This window comes from Mauremys reevesii, linkage group 7, assembly GCF_016161935.1.
Source record: "Mauremys reevesii isolate NIE-2019 linkage group 7, ASM1616193v1, whole genome shotgun sequence".
NCBI lineage: Eukaryota > Metazoa > Chordata > Testudines > Geoemydidae > Mauremys > Mauremys reevesii.
This window is the reverse complement of record NC_052629.1, coordinates 28991853-29013846: the sequence shown is the minus strand read 5'-3', so window position 1 is coordinate 29013846 and position 21994 is coordinate 28991853. Positions and strand designations below refer to the sequence as shown.

At 38.8% G+C, this 21994-nt stretch overlaps 1 protein-coding gene across 5 annotated transcripts in view; it reads right to left on the bottom strand.

Annotated features, from left to right (window-relative positions):
* Positions 1-1034: 1034 nt before the first annotated feature.
* Positions 1035-21994, bottom strand: part of KNDC1 (kinase non-catalytic C-lobe domain containing 1) — a 99992-nt gene continuing 79032 nt past the window's right edge. For all 5 annotated transcript variants that reach the window (XM_039481918.1, XM_039481917.1, XM_039481919.1 and 2 more), the window contains 13 exons: positions 19368-19461; positions 19159-19256; positions 18643-18854; positions 16099-16212; positions 15249-15396; positions 14788-14967; positions 10499-10711; positions 10099-10181; positions 8506-8656; positions 6359-6481; positions 6175-6234; positions 3903-4060; positions 1035-3366 (listed from right to left, as the gene is read on the bottom strand). In XM_039481918.1, the coding sequence (XP_039337852.1) occupies positions 3135-3366; positions 3903-4060; positions 6175-6234; positions 6359-6481; positions 8506-8656; positions 10099-10181; positions 10499-10711; positions 14788-14967; positions 15249-15396; positions 16099-16212; positions 18643-18854; positions 19159-19256; positions 19368-19461 (1866 nt within the window). In that variant the 3' untranslated portion in view covers positions 1035-3134. The remainder of the gene's footprint in view (positions 3367-3902; positions 4061-6174; positions 6235-6358; positions 6482-8505; positions 8657-10098; positions 10182-10498; positions 10712-14787; positions 14968-15248; positions 15397-16098; positions 16213-18642; positions 18855-19158; positions 19257-19367; positions 19462-21994) is intronic.

Here is a 21994-nt window from a genome sequence, read left to right as displayed (position 1 = left end):
GCCTGGCCCAGCACTCTTAACACGCTGCTCAGAGCAGTGTGTCAGACTTTACCACTTTGTATGCGAACCCCCCCTTATATCGGGTTGTGTTATATCGGGGTAGAGGTGTAATTGAGAATTTCTTAGGTTTTTTACATTTGCATTCTTTACCATGAGTCATTTACATGGAGAAATATGTATTACTTACACACACACACACACACACACACACACACACAGCTCTTAAACCTACCACACACACACGCAGCTCTTAAACCTACCACTCTGCTAGTCCGAACCAAACTCCATCCCAAGATATCCAGCACAGCCTCCGACTAGAGGTAGAGAGATACCCATTCACAGCATTAAATGCAATACAATGAAATTACTTCATTTGAATGCTGAAGGGACAATGCACAAAAGTGAGTGCGTAACACTGGAGGATTTGGTCCTATATATTTTGGTAATAGAGCCATTAATTAATTAGTTTTATGTTGTGAACTTTAGGAGTATATTTATTGCTTTCTCTTACCATGTAAAGTATTTTAATGAGTTGACAATCTGCAATTTTAACGGCTTTGGCTTTATTTAATCTCACTTGGTGGGGATGGACATGTATAACTCCTCAAGGATTGGGAGGGGAATGTAGGACCAGATCCTATGGTACTTAGGCAAATTTCTGATTGATTTCAATGAGAGTTTTGCCTGAGTAAGGAGTATAGAACTTATTCCTTGGACAGGATGTTCAAATTCTGCTTTCAGTTACACAGGTGCAATTTCTATTGACGTCAGAGAGTTCACATGTCAGCGGGAAATATACCATGTAACAGAGAAAACTTTGGCTCATTCCAGCCTACAAATCGGTCATGTATTTGTGTCAACAACAAGCATACAACTAAATGAAACCTGTCTAGAAACAGTTTTATTTAAAAAACTGTCATGCAACATATAAGCAATTTGCTTATAGTAATGCCCAAAGAGTGGTTTGCCTGTGAAACAATTATTTTCAGCAATTTTTATTTATATTAAATATTTTATTTCTGATTTTGGGATGATATCTTTATTAAATACAAAATCTAAAAGTTTAATATCTGATTGGCAAGAACATAATTTTCCACCATATAAAAGTACTGCAAGAGTAATTCTATACATTTATAGCAATACAAAGTGTAATATATTGAAGCAATATATAGAAGGTATTAAATGAGTTTTAGATGCTTGAATAGTATCAGTCATTTTCATGGAACAAACACAATATTTTGTGATTGAGAAAAAGCCAACAACTAAAGATAATTAAGAACAGGTTAAAATAAGATAGATAATCTATTTTAAAAAGATTTGTCTGGCAATTCTACATCTGTCATTGCCATCTTTCTTCATATACTGTAGTAATGTAAGAATACTTCAAACTACAGTACTTTTTATGTTGCAAAAATATTATATGAACACAATCAAAAGATAGCAACAAATTTTACTTCCTTAGTTGTGATTCAGGATTCACAGAACTGCTTCTTAATGACAAAGATTTATGCAAAAACTCCCTGATCACAGACAGAGATCTGTTCTCAGTTACACCAGTAACAGAGCACAATATTTGGCCTTGTGTTGAAAATACATCACAGTGTGAAAAAATAATTATAGTAGTTAATGATGGAAAGAATTAGCACACTGAGGAAAAGGGGAGCAGGAAGTTGGTGATCATATATTGCCATCGGATTGGGATCTTTTTCTCTTAAACACTGTACACAAACCACAACTTAACACATGCACATGCATTTTCTGTTGAATATTTACAAATTCAGCAGCAACAGGGTGTTACACTAGAAATTTGTGTTATAATTTACAAAATACTACAAGTGTGCATCTCCCAATTTCTTATTAGTAAGCCATTTTCTTCTGTAGCTAAAGATCCTAAGCCTTTCTAAACAATACAGAGTAAATGCTGTTACAGTCAACATAACCAGGAGAACACTCCAATTACAAGAATATTTCCATGCAATCAATTCATACCTGGGATTTCAACAGGATACTTCTCCTTTTTGAAACACAGTTCTGACACCACCACTTTATGATCTGAGAAATGCATTTTACTTGTTTATTTTAGCTGGGTTTTTTTGTAACATTAAGACCCCACCCCTCTGAAAACAATATAGAAATACTTAGCTTTATCAACAAGATACAGACAACGTTTTAGAGATCTTGCATAAGCCTGGGGTACCTTAATGAACTTTCTAGCTATAGAACCACATTTCATTGCCAGTCAGAGTGTTTTATAAGCACAGCTCACTGTAAAAATATTATAAATACCAACCTTTGGCATGATGTAGTTACAAATTTGATGCAAAGTTATTTTGTGTTATCATACTTTTGAACATTACAATACTAGGAAAGTAACCTCAGCACAAGGCATAATCATGTTTATGTAAACTCACATACAAATTTTACAACTATTACTTATCACAACTGGAGATGAAGCAAGCAAGCCTTAAAAATTACTCTTTTCATTAGGCCATGAAGGCAGAAGCAGGTCAACACAGTGGTAAAATGTTGATTCAGATCTGAGTTTTATATGGAGATAGGCTGGCTCAAGGGCATTAAAAATACACAGTGCAGTGTTTCCCTTTTTACTTATTCTGTCTTGATGTCCAATGGGAAGATTCTCCATCACTCAAAATCAAGAGTGTAGTGTTGACATTCATAATTTAAAACTAAGACAAAAGCAAAACCCATCAAAAATGTAAGGCTAGGTATATCCATAAATTCAAATACATAGTGACAGGATACAAATGTACAGTGCTTACATAAAAATATAATCTATACTTTGTCAATTATAATCTGAATTCTCTTAGGCCAAAACAGCACTGAAAGTTGAAACATTAGCTTCTTTACACATTACTTCTCTTCTGACATCATCTAAGGACTATTTTCATACTAGAGACAAGTCATCCTTTTTTCCTGTTGCTCAGGTCTAAGAGTTTTAGCTAACATTTTATGATTCTGTGATAAGAAATATATCCATTTCAGATAGAGCTAATGTTTTAAAACTCCTTTCACTCCAGTGTTTGCTTGGGAATTGATACAGGAGTCGAAGCCATTTTTATCCACAGTTTTATACTCTGGAGTTAGAATTAAACAAGCAGGTAAAATGTAAACATTTATTGAAATGTTGCCTTCATTCTGCGCAATGTGTCCTGAATTTTTCGGGAATGTTTTTCAGCTGGTATCTGATGGAAGTTGGCACAGTTGTCAGCTGCTAAAGCAGAAATGTCTGCATCATTAAAATGAGCTATTCTTTGTTTGAGGTAAGATTGGAGCTTGAAATCTGTAGTAAAGGTATAGGGATTTTCTTGAAATGCATGAACCTGGCTCACAACTTTTGCAATGTTTCTTTAAAGAAAATAGAGAAAAACATTAGTCTGCTTTAGTGCTGATAATAAAACGTTAAAAGGCAATTCAAAGGCACGCGGCATCCATTTGTACAGTATTTGTCTCTTTAATAAGTTGCCAAAATGACTGAAGTGTTTTAAACTGTCAAAAGTGCACTGATGTGTTACTTCTTATGACTCACTAGACCGGGGTCGGCAACCTTTCAGAAGTGGTGTGCCGAGTCTTCATTTATTCACTCTAATTTAAGGTTTCGCATGCCTGTAATACATTTTAATGTTTTTAGAAGGTCTCTTTCTATAAGTATAATATATAACTAAACTATTGTTGTATGTAAAGTAAATAAGGTTTTTAAAATGTTTAAGAAGCTTCATTTATTTTAGATTAAAATGCAGATCTCCCCGGACTGGTGGCCAGGACCCAGGCAGTGTGAGTGCCACTGAAAATCAGCTCATGTGCCGCCTTCGGCACATGTTCCATAGGTTGCCTATCTCTGCACTAGACAATATAGGTGACATATGTATAATTAAAATAATTACCTAAGTTTAGTCCACTTATGAGCTCCGTTTGTCATAGTAAATCCTCCAGTTTCAAGCTGCTGGACGTGCATGGCCAGAACATGGGCTGATGGAATTGTAGGGAGCGTTTTGAATCTCTCTCCTTCCATCAAACACAAACTGTCACTTTTTAAAAACACCTGGTATAATTTACACAAAGAAAGCCCATGATAAATGTCAGAGCAGGCTTCATAAAGTAGTCCTCGGTTTTATGTCTTTAACAAACATTTTTGTTTTACAGTAATTTTTTCATGTAAAGTATAGAAGTTAAAATGGAGATGAAGGAGATAATGCATTTGATCAACCTGGTGGCAGCTCAATTAAGGTAGAGTATGGAACAAAAGTTACTTCAATTAGAAGATAGTCCAGATGGAGTTTTTAATAAACATTTCTAATTTACAACCAACATGTTGTAGCTGGAATCACAGAATGCACCTTAGGTCTAAGGGCAGGTCTACACTAAGAATGAAATCGAACTAGGAGTGCAATTCAGCAGCTCGTGAATGAATAGCGCTGAATTTGAAACCTACTTCTAAACTGAACACACGTCCAGGGCCGGGAACGAACCTCCCTCCGGCGCTCCAAGGTCTCTGCTGCTAACTCCAGCTGGGTGGAGGAGAGAGGTTCCGAACTAAGCTTCGAGGAGTTCGACTATCTCGTTCGGCGATAGTTGCGATCGATTCAACGAACTCGGGAACTCCGACGTCGTGCACCCGTGTAAGGTAAGTGCCTAAGCAAACTCAGTTTCACAAGTACATAAAGTTAGTGATGAAATGTTATGACAATTACTGAGAGATTTCAGAGTAGCAGCTGTGTTAGTCTGTATCCGCAAAAAGAACAAGAGTACTTGTGGCACCTTAAAGACTAACAAACTTATTTGAGCATAAGCTTTCGTGGGCTACAGTCTCTAAGGTGCCACAAATACTCCTGTTCTTTTTACTGAGAGATGTTGTTTGAGATTTTCAAAGGTAACTAGGGGATACAGCCATGTAATTCCCTTTGAAATTAATAGGAGCTGGGTGCCAATCTCCTATCTGGCTCTGAAAATCTCTGCCCTTTTTTTCAGTCATTCAAAATAGAGTTTTACAAAATACTAGAGTGAAAGTGTTAACATTTAACACTTGGGATGTGGCATCTTTAAAAAGTGGCAATGGGTTAGGCATTGCATCAAAAGCCTAAATAATGGAGCAAGATAAGATGTCCAAGATGATCTTATTAGCACTTCCAGCAGACTGGGGTACTGCTGACAACTGAGGTATTACTGAGTCTGTTGGTGGGTAAGCAGACTGGCCTTTGTTTTGGGATAAATAGTACCAGGTGTTATTTGGTAAGACTGAATTAAGTATCCCTGCCTTCGCATTTTTCTCCCTTGGCAGTCAGCTAGAGCTTGAGCTTAGGGCAGCGTGGGTTATCCACTGGGAGCTGCGGGCGGCCACGCAAATGTAAACAAATGGTCTGGCGGCCCGCCAGCAGCTTGCCCTGATGGGCTGCAGGTTGCTCACCATGGGCGTGGAGATCTTGCACACTGCAAGGCTCAATTTATTTAGTTTTCTTTTGGGTTTGTCTGATAATTTGGGCTCTTTGTATTCTTAAAGATTTATGATCAGAAAAGTCATTGTTAAAACAGCAGCTTTCCCACACAAAACATTTGCTCCCTGTGTGCATTTGGTCATAACTGCTGATTTATTAACTAAAATAAATGGTTAATGGATCTGGTTGAAAAAAGGAAAGAGTTCTGCAGAAGCTTTTGGCAAATTCAAAAGCATTTGCCTGTTATGTTTTGTAATGGTCTAATTTTCCTTTTTATTGAAAAAAGGAAATTCAAGAAAACTTAAGTCTTTTCACACAAAAAAAACTAATAGTTTTCCAATAGGCCAAATTTAGACAAAATTTCGTTATAAAATTCTAACCAGCTCTTATTGTTATCAACACACTTATGGGAGAGTGAACTGTTCTGTCCTGACTATCATCAAAAGCATTGTTAATTAAGTGCTAGTTGCACAATATTAATTTCTGGCAATTAGATGCAAGCCAGAAAAAAATGCAACTTGACTTTCAGAGCCAAGGTTGGCATTTTGGTCTTGGCAGGTGGAAAAGCCCAAACAGTCAACTGTAAAGTAATCAGGTTTATGTGGAAGTCATTAAACATGGAACAATTTTTTTATACAGTATAAACTGTATTTTGGCTTCAGTCCTGCAAAGAGAACTAATTAAGTGTCACATAAGTATTTCACATGAGAGACTCATACTGTACCTCAACAGCCTTGAGTTCTTCCATTATTTCAGACACTTTTGATGGTAAAATTTTCCAAGCCTTTAAAAAAGTAAATAAAATACTTTGATATCTTTTCAGATTAATCTCTGTAATGGAACAGACTTAATTTTGCTAAAAACAAAATAGCTACATGTGGAAAAAAAGTCCAAAAGTCCTTACTTACTGGTAGCTGTCGTACTACAAGATTTTCCAGCCCTCTTAAGATTTGCATTGCGGTAGCAAAATTTCTTTGTTCATAGCAAGATTTTGCTATAAGGAGAAATTTTGATAGTAAATGCACCTGCAACTGGAAAAAATAAAGTTAAATATTAAAATCTACTACATCACACTGGTCTGGTCCATGACAAGGGTTCTTAGGCATTACAGTAATACAAATAATAAATAATAGTAATTTGCTGGAGCTAAAACAAATAATATGTTTGAGAGTCATCACATGAAGCCAATTGCTATGAAGAAACTTAAGCTGGATATCATTTTATTTCCATTTGAGGACATTGTCCAAAGGCCAAATTGCAACTCTACTGCCAGTAAAACAATTGATCCTAAAACTCTTAACTGGTTGGGAAGACATACAGTAATTAATTCTAAGGAGGCGAAAGGACAGAAACAATCAGGAACAAGTGAGGGACTAAATGAAAATCACTCATCTAAATGTGTTCAAGTGTAGTACTAATTGTATAAACCGGCATTTTTAAAGCTGGCAAAATAAATTGAGTTTGTTACATTCTGATTGGCTAAATTACAACAACTAACTGAATAATACTGTGCTTAAAATTGACAGAGGATTAGAGAACTGTATGCTATGGCTGCCATATTCTGATAAATTACCCCATCTCAGGCTTTGTTTTCAAAAGCAATAAAAGCTGCTCTCCAATTTGTATGTTTCTGAGAAGTGCAATAGACAAACAAGTAAACAAACAAAAAGAACAGCAGCAGTTATAAGGTAATTCCAATTTGGGGGTTTGGTGACAAGCCTGTCATACTCTCTTAAGGTTAATGAAAATATCAAAAGTCCATGATAAAGTTATTATACTAGAGTTCTTTATTGCACAAATATTCTGACTGAACACAGAGGAATATGAGGTAATTAGTCACCTGTAATTGTTGTTCTTTGAAGGTACCCATTTTTGTGGATTACCACTTTGGGTGGATTTGCAGACCTGGATGGAGCTCCCATAACTTATCATTCTAAGACACATTACACACTACCCCTATTGAGGTATCAGTGCTCATCTCTCTTCACGTGGGAAGTAAAAATACTCCCATGATAGCCAATGATAAACAAAACAGAAATATTCTGTTCAGAAGTAAGAGGGTGAGGGGTAATTCACTGAGGTGATAGCTTCAGAAAACCAACAAATGAGCAACTGGCTCTTATATGAAGATATTAAGTCAATGATTCTCACTTATGGAGACATGCTCCAGGGAGTCTCCAATATAAAAAAGAAAAGAAATCGTGCACACAGTGATGATCACTAAATGTATGGCGACCATTTGGATTTGGATTAGACTGGTTTAATCTGAATGGGCAGATTCAGGTCCAGGTCTAGAATCATGGTCAGAAATGAATTGACCATTAAAGCGTTGGGAGCCGCCTAAGTACTTCTTGCACTACCAGTAGTGATGCTATTTACTTGGCAGATAAAGACTTAGGGTTTGAGAACTTCAACTCTGTTGTCACCACAAATTTTTATACAAAAGTTGTTACCAACACCCACCATGAGTTGTTATGGGACCACTGGTTTCTGTTGACTTTATCATGATTAATTTAGAAAATATTGTATTAAGAAGTTAATGGAGAGATTTCAGATGAAGAAATTCAGAATGTATATACCAATGCACAAAATGACTTCATGTTTAATAAACATCAAGCTTTATTTTTTCTCTTGAGGAAAGTATTAGTTCAATTGACCTTAAAAGTAGACTAGAAATGTGAGAAAAATAAAAAGGTACATTTTGTTTTAGGATTTGTTACTTGAAGTAAAACAGCAGCAGGACTGCACACCTTGCCTCTCAAAGTTCTAGGCAGAAAATCTTTCAGTGGTAAGAAGGCCATTTCAATAGCAGAAAGTCAGACATCTGCTGTCTCATGGTAAATGAATTCTTATATTCTATTAAGTCTTTAACCCCACCACCAGAACAGATCCAAAACACTAAGCGGATCTGCCAACAACAGTCAACAAACTGTTGCCAACACAGTGGCAGGCATATTTCAGGCTGTGTGTGTAGGTTTGCTATACAGAAACAGTAAACAATAGCAAATAACTAACTACTTCCTAATTTAATAACCAAATAAAAATTATAGCAAACCTTGGAAGTATGACTTGTAACAATTTCAGCAGCAACCCAGGTGCTGATATTGTCTGCATTTCTTAAAAGCTGTAAGAGGTACTTGTCTTGTATGCAATTTGGCAGAAAGAGGTTACAGACTTTAAGTGACAGTGATTCAGTGGGAACAGCTCTGTGAAACACAAACAATAGGGAATTTAGATATTACAACTACAAAACATGAAGGAAAAGATGTTAACATTCTAATCATTTTTAAAATGAATAATATGTTATTTAGTTACAATCTTGATTAATACATTTTAAAAGGGCATGTGCTGGGATTCTATCATATATTAATTTCTCTTCTCTGTGTAGACTTTATAATTCCAGTACTAACATACATCTGCAAATGGGACTACTTAAAAAAAAATAAAAATCACAAGTTTTGCAACTTGAGCAATTTCTTTAGTTTGACTAACAATAACAAAGCATTTCTCCCCTCATAAACAGTGGTCAAAGGGCCATACTCACCGAAAAGTTAGTCCATCTTTTATTTTGTGGAATATGAATATGAACACAAAAAAATGAGATTCTACAAGACAGAGTCCTGTCTGCACTACAACACAGTAGGGGCTAGATGGCATTTTTATTGGATTTTAAATGGTAGGGCAAAAGATCCAGCTTGCAGGGCCGCCCGGGGGGCGGGAGAGGCAAGTGGGGCAATTTGTCCCAGGCCCCGGGCCCCGCAGGGACCCCCATGAGAGTTTTTCGGGGACCCTGGAGCGGGGTCCTTCACTTGCTCCAGGGGCCCCGGAAACCTCTCGCCGGGCCTAGGGCCCTGAAGCATCTTCCATGGCAATTTGGCGGCAGGGGGGTCCTTCTGCTCCAGGACCCACCGCCGAACTGCCCCGAAGACCTGCGGCGGTGGATCCCCAAAGACCCACGGCAATTCCCCTCGCCGCCAAAGACCCCAGGCCCCCTGAATCCTCTGGGTGGCCCTGCCAGCTTGTGTTCCCTTTCTTAGACATTACTTGAATCAAGTCTAGAGTCACAATTAATAATTTCTAGATAGAAAGTAACTGAATCCACATACAAATTAAGATGAATTAAAACAAAAACAAGGATAATGAAGATTGTGTGTGAACTGGTGATAATGTTAATATTTATTCTGGATTAGAACTGGGCAAGTAATAAAAATCTGAATCACTTTTCTTTAAAAACTGCAATAAAATTTCTCTCTGTTTACAAATATATATGAATTATTCAATCAGTACTAAAAGATAGACAGAATTTCATTATTTTTCCATCTATATGGATATAATTACAACATAATATACTTGAAAAATATTGTGATATTTTTCAAAAACATTCAGCAAATATTTTTTTACCTGCTCTACTCTGGATTTCAAGTCACCTGGACAATGTGGCCTAAAGAAAATGTTTTGGTCTGCTGAACTTCATTTTACAAGTCATCGGAAGGATAAAACTCCATTATTCCTCACTGTGAATTTTTTTTTTACATTGAAAGACAATGTAGATTCTCCATTTCCCACTTTCCATATATACATAGGGTGTAATACAAAAATCAACAATGCATCAGCAGGGAAGGGGGGATAGGAAAAGTAACCCACTTACTTTTGTACAGTGGTACACTTATCTTTGACACCAAGTGCTCTTGAATTTAGGAAGTGTACTGGATGGCATTTATGAAACATTTCCTGCACAGACAATAATTTAAATCATAGTGATCATTAGGCTTGGCAATTATTTTAGGTATCACAAGAAATACTTTTTCTTCCTCTATGTTCTCTTCTCTAAGGTTCTCAGGAGAAACCATTACCAGAACTCCTGATACTAGTGACTCCAGACATTGCAGGGACTTGGGGAGGAAATTGGGCTATTTTTCCATAGGTGTTGTGAACCTCAGAATAAATAGCAATCAACACATGAGGTGAGGGAGGGAAGGAAGAAGGGTGACTACACAACAAACATTTACACTGATTTGTCCTCACTCTCAATAGAATAGTCTTTTTACCTGTTGTAACAGTGTCAGTTGACAGCAAAGCTCTTGTGCACTATATTCAGTTAAGAGAGATCCTCCTTCATTTGCTTTCGCATAAGAGCCAGAGAATTGTTCTGTAGAACTGTAATAGCATGGCTTCGGTAAAGCTGACCCAACTGTGTATGGTCTTTCTTTTTGATGATGTGTAATAGGGCCATTTCCTTTGGCGAGTTTCCAGTTAAAGCTCTATACAAGAAAAAAGTAGCTTATTACAGCTGTAACTTTCCTAAAGCCTACATTATGTCTCTTCTCAATATAACTTACTGAGGGAACGTCTACTCTGCAAACTTTTGCTAATGCAAGTTATGTCGGCATAAAGCCACCACAGTTAGTATATTGCTTCTGTGCAGGCATACTTGGCTCCTTATATTGGTGTTGCAAATACTTACCAGTAGTGCTTGTGTTGGTGCACCATGCTGTACATCATCAGTAGATATCCCAGAGTGCAACTTGCCACCATTCAGAGCACTTTGTTTTGGGAAGTTTGGATAATACATGGTGGAGTAGAAACAAGTCATCCAAGGGTGACTGGGAGCAAGGGGTCAACTTCCCAGCATGCAATTTTCTCCATCCCATAATGTCAACTATATCCCATAATTTTCACCTTTTAAAAAAATCTCCCAGCACCCATGTAGCATTCTTCACTGTCTGCCATTTGACAGAAGCATAGAGCCTGCGCAGCACTGGACTATTGTGATGAGTGTTGCAAGCACAGGACACACAATCCTCCAGTATTTGCAGAGCTGCAAGAACCACTAAATCATCAGGGAACATGATGGTTTTGTGGAGGACAGATTTCTGTGGGACACAGCAAAAAACAGTTCAAGGTTGATGGTGGCGTTCATGAAGCATTTGCAGATGGTAGAATGCTGCCTCTGAGCCTGAGAAACGATCACTAACTGGTGGGATTTCACTGTAATGCAGACTTTGGATGATGAGCAATGGCTGCAGAGCTTTCAGATGTGCAAAGCCACAATCCTGGACCCGGTGTGCTGAGCTCGCCCCAACCCTCAAGTGCAAGGACACCAGACTGAGAGCTGCACTGACAGTGGAGAAGCGAGTGGCAATTGCACTATCTTGCAACTTGCAATGCTGGATTGCTACCAGTCAATGGGAAATCATTTTGGAGTTGGACAATCCACTTTGGGAACTGTTGTCATGCAAGCGTGAAGGACATAGCAGATGGATTTGCAGCAAAGGACTTAGGGCTTACAGTGGACGAGAAGCTGGATACGAGTCAACAGTGTGCTCTTGTTGCTATTTGTTCATTAAAATATCTTTGCTACCCTACCACTTCAGTGCCTGAGGATATAAAAATTAGACATTCCAATAAATGCATCATATAATTGATCAACTTTATACGGGGTTACAGTTGCCAGTGATAAGTTAACATGATGTAATGTTAAATTAGCTGTAATTTGTATTAAATAATCATTCTTGTCTCTTCGGACTATCGAATTCTTCTCTTGAACTTAATTCATTTAAGAAGAAATGGAATGAATTTAGGGCCCCAGATTTAGGCTACCATAACACTGTATGAACTGGTGAAGGAGAATACCTACCCTAGACTTCAAATTTTTTTTTTATAATAATCGCTGTCCCTTGCCCCATGCTGTCCAAGCTGACAAACTATTGAGTGGAGACGGGAGAGAATACCCAATTTATGTTAGGCTTGCTCTGACGTTTAACTGCCAGTAATGTAAACAAACCTAATTTGTTAGTGTGCATGTACACAGCGTTGAGGATGTAGGTATAAAAAACAAGAAAACTAAACCTATTTATTTCTAGGTAGCCTAAAAAAGATATAGAGATAGTTTGAGTTTATAAAATAGATATGGAGGTTTATTTTGTCCTATGATGGGTTCAGCTTCTGCCTTGCTCTTGGGAACTCTCATTTCTTCCTCTCCCACACAGTTGGTGGCCCCACTAGGGCTCAGTCTTTCACCTCCTCCTTTTCTCCCTCTATACATTCTCACAGGTTGAGTTCTCTCCTCTACATGGATAACTTCTCACTAACTAGTCGTGAATTTCTGCCTCTGACATCTCCACCTCAAAACATCCAAATCAGGCCTTGTGTCATGGGGTGCGTCGCCAATGACCTTCATGGAGCTGTAATCACTTACAGTTTTGGACATTTAGACCTACTGTATGTCCTCTATGTTCAAAACGCACTGCATAGTTAAACCTTCACCATGTCACTGTCAACACTATCTTTCTTGTTCCAGAGTTCTCATCCTTGACTCCTGCTTTCCTTTGCGTGCGTGTGTGTGACATGCATACTTTTGCTTTTTTCCCCCTTCGGTATCTTGAGTTATTGTCCCTTCTTCATGAACTTCATTGCTGTGATATTAGTTCAGCCTCTAGTTACGTAATGACTTGATGATTATAACTGCCGGTCTGTAGCCTTGTTCATTTTCATTTCTTTTCCTCCTCCGAGTACATAAAAAAAATCCACTTATTTTCCTGCTCCTTTATCCAAGTCTCCCTTCCTCTCTTCTTCATGCCCCATCTTTGCTATAAACTATCCAGAGTTTCCATACAGCTCTGTTGATTTAACCCCATTAAATTCTATAGGATTTTTGTATAAAGGCAGTAGCATTCTGTAAGCTCATTGGGACAGGGATCCTGCTATTCAACTAGCATATTTGATCTGTGAAGCACTTTGGACTCTTTCTTGTGAGGATGCTTTTTTTTCAAGCAAAGTCTATTGGATTCTCAGGACTCTGAAGTTACTTTGTACCAGCTGATGTCTTCTAATTCTGATTTATGCGAGTCAGTAGTGTAAGAGGAAGGTGCAGTAAAGTTTTGAAATTCTGTAGGCAAAAAGCATTTTTTCTCCTGTTCATTTTAAACTTTTTTATATAGGTATGATGTTTCCGTGGTGTTATCTGGACTGGTGATCTGCTAGGTCACTCCAATCCTCGACTCTGGGAGCCGGCCTTACCCTGCTCTGCTGTGAGAACCCCCACTCCTGGAGGCTGTTCTCCCACAGCCTCTAGCATGTAAACTGCTCCCAGTTACATGAGTGAGCACTTTTGGCCAGCCACTGCTTGGATTGTGCAACCGAATGACACTAGCTAATATCTCTAGTCCCAGACACAACCCTAGGAACCTCCATTTTGCAGTGTCCAGTTATGCTCACTGGATGCTGCAAGCTTATATGGGTTCATCAATTTAACAAAGAAATTGATATGTACCAGGCTTCTTATCCCAAGGGGAGTCTCTGACGTGCTTCAGGTAGAATAAACAAAGAAATGTATTAACTACAAAAGACAGATTTTAAGTGATTATAAGTCAAAGCACAAGTAGTCAGATTTGGTAAAATGAAATAAAAGCAAAACACATTCTAGGCTGATCTTAACACTTTCACTGCCCTTACAAACTTAGATGCTTCTCACCACAGGCTGGCTGGTTGCTCTTCAACCAAGCTCTCCCCTTTGATCAGTGCTTCAGTCGCTTTGTGGTGGTGTCTGTAGATGGAGGAGAGAGAGCATGGCAAATATCTCTCCCTTTATCGTGTTCTTTCTTCCATCTTGGCTTTGCCACCCTGCCCCTTCAGAGTCAGGTGAGCATTACCTCATCATAGTCCCAAACTGACCAAGGGAAGGGGATGACTGATTTGAGAGTCCAACAGATCCTTTGTTGCTGCCTAGGCCAGTGTCCTTTGTTCCTGTGAGGCTGGGCTGGGTTTGTCCCATACATGCCCTGATGAGGTGTGAACTGCCCCTCTGCTCCTGGGGGGTCCTGCCTGGGCTTGTTTTAAGCCATGAGAACACATTTTCAGCCTCAACTATATACATGAAATTACAACCTTTAACCTATAACATTACTATAACAACAATACACAGTGCATCATGAGCCTTCCGAAGACACCCAACATGACTAACCTTGCATTGGATACCACACAATCATATTATAAGGATGAACATGGTGTTCCCCCGAGGTACTGAGCATCACAATAAGTTATTTACAACAGTAGCAAATTTCATAGGGAAAAATATTCTTTCAGCAATTATGAGTCACAAAATTGAACAGAAGTAAACATTTTACAGCCTCTAAAATTAGTATGACTGTAGCAAATCATTACTGAATCAGCAAATCACTTAAGCACATGCTAAACTTTAAGTCAATGGGACTTAAGCACATATATAAGAGGTTTGCTGAATTGGGGCCTAAAGTGTTAAATTTAAAATTCCTTTATTTTTGCAAGAAAAATATACAAGACCGCTCTCTATATAAAGTAAGCTAAAGAAACTACATGCCTTTTGGTTGACATCTTGAGAGAGCTTTTTGCACAATGAATGTAAAGATTTTGAATCATCCTCTTCTGCCTCCTTCCACTCATCCCAGTTATAGCACTGGAAAGCACTGCCACGTTTCCCGCCAGTAGCATTTTCAAGCACTGCCAGCAAACGTTCACCATAGCCATTTAATGGAGCAATCTAAATGGAAAGTAGGTTTTAGTAGGCAATTCTATTGATTTTTCTTTAAAAGATTAGTTATGAAGTAAAGAGCATTTATATTTATAAGAAAATTCACATATTTTATTTCAGCTGTGTAACAAAAAAGTGTCACTAGGCATAATTTTTTCACACTAATTTTACTCAGAAAGACAAGGATCCTAATAATAGTGTTTGCTTATATACCATAACTACATTTGATTTAAATGACATTTTACTTAAAGCTTTCACCAAAATAACAACAAGTTGTAACAACAAGTTACCTTGGAAGAAATAAAGTCTTGTAGCATGCACAAAAGATCAGCTTTTATTGCAAAGTCTACAATATAACAGTCTTCAATCCAAGCCTGCAGAATGTAGAAACTCCGATTGTATATTTTGATAAGCAGAGAGGTGGGATCCCCATTTGCACTGGTAATATGAGAAAGGCAGTGAGTGCACTGAAACTGTCATTTTAGTCTAATCTTAAAAAGAGGTTGAGAGAGAGAAGTGCAAGAATTTTCTGCCAGTTGTATTACTTAAACAAAAAAACCCCAAGTCTCCCTTTCTCTGGCATCTACACCTCTAGAGGAACAAAAGTTTCATTTATAAAAATGTCCCAATACCCAGCTACTTATTGAGATAAAACGCCCACTGAAGTCAATAGTAGTTCAGAGTGGAAGTAGGAAGAAAGCATATTGTCCAGTACAGAACTTACTCTATTTTCACTGTGTTCCACTCTTATGCCTGGCATACACTTAACACTTAAGTCAACCTACCTACATCACTCAAAGCTGTGGAAAATGTGCTGTGTGCAATGTAGTTAGGTTGAACTAACCCCCACTGCAGATGCAGCTTGGTTGATGGAAGATTTTTTCCATCCACCTAGCTACCATCCCTGGAAGGGGTGGATTTACTATTGTGATGGAAAAACCCCTTCTGTCGATGTAGAAAGTGTCTGTGCCTCTGCAGCGCTTGTAGTGCAGACATTCCTTTATTCACAAGAAAATCTTTTTTTAAAAAAAGTAACAAAATTCAACTCAATTAGGTGCTTCTTTTTAGAAATACTTCTTTCACATTGGGGAGAAAAGTCTCTAGCACTTGGACAGTTTTGTTCACAGGAACTTACTGTACCTGGATAAAGTGCTGCTGATTCTATCAAGAAGAAACTTCAACAATTCTTCTTGTGTGCAGAAATAACGAAATGTGTAGAGGAACTGCTGTACATAACCTTCTAAAAATGCATTTCTGTGGGATATAAGAAAAAAAGCTTCAGATAAGCAATTATATAGTTTTTTTCTTGTATTAAAACATAGCAACAAAAAAGTTACAACTAGAGCAGATTGAAAGTCTGAATTCCCATTCCATGGAAAATTCTTAAGTAAAAAAAAAAAAGTTCCATTTTGGAATAAAAAAATAAAATTTGGAATTTCTCATGGATGGGAATTCTAAACATTAAACTATCTGACTTTTCAAAATTAGAAAATTTCCAAATTAACCATCTCAATTTCCACATTCCTATTTTTTAATTTAATTTGTATACAATATATTCTGTGGTTTTAGAATGATTATAAAAGCTGATACTCTAATTTGTACGGCTTGAGGGATCTTATTTTCTTGTTCAAAGTACTGATATTTTCTGTCTAGTGCAGTCAGGATGATAGAGAGGCAGGCTGGGGAGCTGGCAAGAAACCAGACTGGTTTCAACTGGAATCCTGCATGAGGCTCGTCAACATTTTAATTTCCTGTGGAACATTTCACCTCTCTCAAAACAACAGTTTGTGATGGAACTGTTCTTCTGGGAAGTTTCCAGCCTGATCTAGTTACAACTGAAATAGTCTTATTCTTCATATTTTTATTTGTTAAGAACCAGTAACTTCAATTCCTGAATTTCATGTTTCTTTATTAAAAACTTTAGCTCCTCTATCATTAAAATATTATGTGTACCATGGCTAGAAACAAACCCTAGAAACAATATGCTGGACAATGCTACTGAAATCAGCTAAAACTCTTACTCCTGGTGGAATTCTGCACCAAAAAATTAAAAATTCAGTGCAGAATATTTTAAAATTCTGTGCAGAATATTTTAAAATTCTGCAAAATTCTGCATATTTTATTTGTCAATACAATGCAATATAATCACTCCAGTTTCAATTATTTTGGTAATTTATTTCAAAATACCCATCAACAATACAGACAACAGCAAAAAAGATGCCTCCAGGAGTAGAGAGTTAAAGAAACATCTACAACAACCCAATTACAGTTGGGGGGATATTGGAGGGGGCTGTATGGGGCACCCAGAGCCCAGACACCTGCACTCCCATCCTCCCAGAGCCCAGCCATGGGGCAGCCCCCAGCCCAGACACCAGACCCCTTTCCCCACAGAGCCCAGCCATAAGGCAGCCCCCTGCCCAGACACCAGCATCCCCAGAGCCTTTACTCCCCCCAACTTCTTTACTATCCCACTGGGGGACATGGTGTGGTGAGGCTCTGTCCTTCTTCATCCTTTGCCAGAGCTGGCTGGGCCTCCCAGGCCCTCTCCCTTCCCTGGGAGAATGAGGATCAAAAAGCATGCAGCCTCCAGCCCAGCCAGTGACTGTGACTTGGGCTTTGCAGAAACCAGTGGCCCGTAATGAAGGCCAGAAATTCTGGGCGGGAAACAGGGAAGTCTGTAAAATTCTGCATTCCACAGTGGTGCAGAATTCCCCCCGTAGTAAACTCTGTGAGAGTAAACTTTGCTGTGAGAGAAGCTGACGAAATGCGCAAGTATATGGATATTCATCCAGTGCTGGAGAGGAAGATGGTGATAGTTCCTACCTCTTCTTATGCAGCATTTTTCACTGATAAATTGCAAAAGCACTTCACAATAGGAGATATGCATCATTATTATCCTCATTTTACAGATGGGGAAAAGGAGTCCTAAACAAGTCATTGGCAGGACTGGGAACGAAACCCAAGTTTCTTAAGTCCCAATCCAGTGCCATATCCGCTAGACTATGATGCCTCTGATAGTTTTCAGGGGCCAAGACATGAGTTTACATACCATCATGACAGTCCATCTGTTCAAACACTACAGCGGTGAAAGTGGCACAGTTACCCTGCTGTAGCATAGATGCTTCTTACACCAGTGGAGGGGGTTTTTCCATCAATGTAATTAATCCACCTCTGCAAGATGTAGTAGCAATTCAATCTAGCTGCATCTACTGTGGGGGTTGTGTCAACCAAACTACGGCATACAGGGTGCAAAATTTTTCACAGCCCTGAGTCATGTTGCTTGGTTGATCTAATTTTTAGGTGCATACTAGGCCTCAGACCCAAATCTAGTGCCTAGTTCAAGAACCTGGGCAGAGTGCCAGGGAGAAGTGTGAGAGGAGGAATCATGTTGCCCCCATCTAATTACCAAGGCTGGTTTAATATAGTGAGGAGGGTTTGGATCAGGTCTCAGGCCTTCAACCAGGCCCATTATTACCTGGCTTCCTTTTTTGCCATTTGGATGCTGATGACTGCAATTAAATACTATTTCTGCATACCATTAAGTTAATACAAGCAAAGGAGTGGTTATATAATGCTGACAAACATTATTTATGGAAGCTACTAGATTTGTATGAATCCTGTATATTTAAACTGAATTATGTTTGTTCTGCCCTGTAAATTAGGGATTTATAGAATACAGCATACCTGGAGTATAGACATGCCATTAACCCAAGTGGCGTCCCAGCTTGTAGAATCCTTGACCTGTTCTGATTATTACATTGGTGCTTTATCATATTATAGAAAATGAGCAATGACGACTCATCCAAAGGGCTGACATCCAACACATCAGTTCTTGTAATGTTAACTACTGTAGGAAGTGCACATGATTCCACTCCCCACTGCTCTGCATACATGATCTGTGTGAAGAAGAGTCAAAGCAATGTAAAAGGAAATAATTGAAAAATGATGAAAATGAAAAATCGGAGGAAATAAAGTCAATTCAACTTAAAGCCACCATCACATTTAAAGTCATTCTTTTTAACAAGACTAGTTAACAGTTACTTGAATTTCAGTCAGTCATTCTTAAAAGTTCTTTATAAAATTATGACTTTTGTTTAAAACTTTTTAAATTTAATATACTGACTTGGGCATCCAGTTACACTATTATAGCCACCTGTATAACAAACAAATAAAAATAAAGTGAATTCAAAGCTGACTTGCCTGTAAATACTTCTTCACCAGTTCAAGAAATTGCACCTTGGATTTCATTTCTTGTAGCTGTCCCCTCAATTTGGGCAACATACTTTTAACCTCAGAACCTTAAGATGTAAAATACATTTAGCACAAAAGCACATTTTGATGCAGTTGTGAGATTTATATGAAATGACTTAAGGCAAATCCCTTTATTAGCATATCAGTTGTAATTTTACCTTTGTTTCTTCTCTCATTCTGCAAAAGCTTCTGGTAGAATTTTATAGTTTTCCTATAATTTTTTGTCTCAATCATTAGTATTTGTTCAAGTTCCTATCAAAAAAGGAAAACATTCTGATTTGAATGTTAAAAACTATACTACTGGGCAGTTCTGATAAGCAGTTTGATTATATTAAATAAAAAGGTTGGTTCACATAACACAAAAGCAAGAACATCCCACAGATAGGAACAGGAAATTCACCAAGAAAAAATATTAACACTTATCTTTGCTAGAAGAGAAAGTTACACCAAGCCTCTTTGTACTTCTGTGCAAAGAGGGCTGATGTTAAAATTAAAACTGAATATTCAAAAACCACAAAGACCACTGCTTATCATGCTGACTCTGTTGCCTCATTGTTGACTTGCACTCTCTGGTCTGTCTGTATCCATTTGTTGTCTCTTGCCTCATACTTAGATTGTAAGCTTTTTGGAGCAGGGACTGTCTTACTGTTTTAAACAGCACTCTGTTCTGTACAGGGGTCTTAGTCCCTGACTTGGGCTCTTGGGCCTTAAAGCAATACAAAATAGTAAATAATAAAATAATAATAATAATAATAAACAAAAAAATAGATGGCTGCACTCAGCCTTAGAATATGTAGAAACAATGCACATTGAAAACCAGTGGAAGTTGAATCCATTTATGCCAAATCTAAGTTTTGTTCAAGTTGTTTAGAATATTTTTAAAACAAAGATATAATTCCATCTATTAACGTGCATGCAGCATGTAAATTCTTTAAAATAGTGGACTTGTGTAATACTACTGAACAGTCCCTATGTGTTTTTGATCTGACACTAAAGTTCAATTTGTGGTTCACTTAAAATCAGTATATAAGATTTTACAGTGGTCAGATGCTGCACCCCAGTGGTATTTAGAGAGAGGTGTGCAGGGTTTCTACTTCAACACATTTTTTTGCCTAATGATTTGTGATGTTGCATTCTTCCTTGTGTACAAACAATAAACATACTATCCTTTAAATTAATTTCTTACGCACTGGTATATTGTGAACACCCATAGTCTACCACAATTCTGTGAAGGTCAATGAAGCAAGATACATAGCTCAACCTGAGCAAAACTATCCAAATACTGTAATGCTAGATCAGGGGTGTGCAAACTATGGCCCGGGGGTTGCATCCAGCCCTTTAGATGTTTTAATCTGGCCCTCGAGCTCCTGCCGAGAGCGGGGTCCAGACCTTGGCTCTGCACGGCTCCCAGAAGCAGCACCATGTTGCTTTTCCAGCTCCTACGTGGAGGGGCAGCCAGGGGGCTCCCCATGCTGCCCCCGCAGCTCCCACTGACCAGCAACCATGACCAATGGGAGCTGCAGGGGCAGCACCTGCAGATGGGGCAGCGTGTAGAGCCGCCTGGTTGCGCCTCTGTGTAGGAATTGGAGACAGGACATGCCACTGCTTCCAGAAGCTGCTTGAGGTATGCACCACCCAGAGCCTGCACCCCTGACCCCCCCTCCTGTGCCCCAACCCCTTGCCCCAGCCCTGATCCCTGTCCCACCCTCCAAACCCCTCAGTCCCAGCATGGAGCACCCTCCTGCACCCCAGAGCCGCACCCCCAGTTGGAGCCCATTCCCCAACCCGCTGCCCCAGCCTCGAGCCCTCTTCTGCACCCTGAACTCCTCATTTCTGGCCCCACCCTAACAAAGCCCACAGCCCTCCCACACCCCAACCCCCAATTTTGTGAGCATTCATTGCCCGCAATACAATTTCCATACCTAGATGTGTCCCTCGGGCCAAAAGGTTTGCCCACCCTTGTGCTAGATGTATTTATGATCTTCATTTCTATGGGCATGAAGTGGTCCATTTCACCATGACTTTTTTCCCTATACATTTTATGCAAAAAGTGCCCAGTGATTAGGAACATGGGCCACATCTTTAAAACCAGAGTAACTGGCTACATAGTGATTCCTTCCTGGGCAGGGTAGCTGTCTCTAAGACACTCACCACTCTGACTTCCACCCTGCCCCATGTAATGAGCATATCAGAGAGAAGGGAACAGAACTCAATCACTGCTGTATTCCAGCTGTTCCCTAGCTGGTATAATGGCTCTTTTTGGATGATTACCAGCTGACATAAAGCATCTGTAAGGCTCCTCCAAGTTAAGCCAAATGGTAGCAGCATTGGGCAAAGTGCAAAAGTGGCACCACCCACAGGCTCTGCACCACACCTCAGCTTTGCCAACCAAGAAGTGGGACCCATGTATTTGCATGCTTTTTGTTTTAAATTTGTAAACTGCTCAGGTAACACCCAATCCAATCTCAGTTGAGTAAATGGAAAGACACTCACTGACTTCACCATAATAAAGGCTTGGATCCAAACCCTAGCGAAGTCAGTGGAAATCTTTCCTTGGGAGTCACTGAGCTTTGGATCAGGCCCAAATTACAGCAATGAGTACGGTGTTAAGAGTCCTAGACTGATACGCTACTGAACAGAGATATTAAAGGGGGCTCCTGGAAAAATACCACAATCACCTATTATACCAGTAGGATTATCTCAGATTATTAATAAAACATGATAGTTTGAATTATCCTAAGAAGTGACATGAAACAGCACAACTGAAAGTAGCAATTTTATCAGA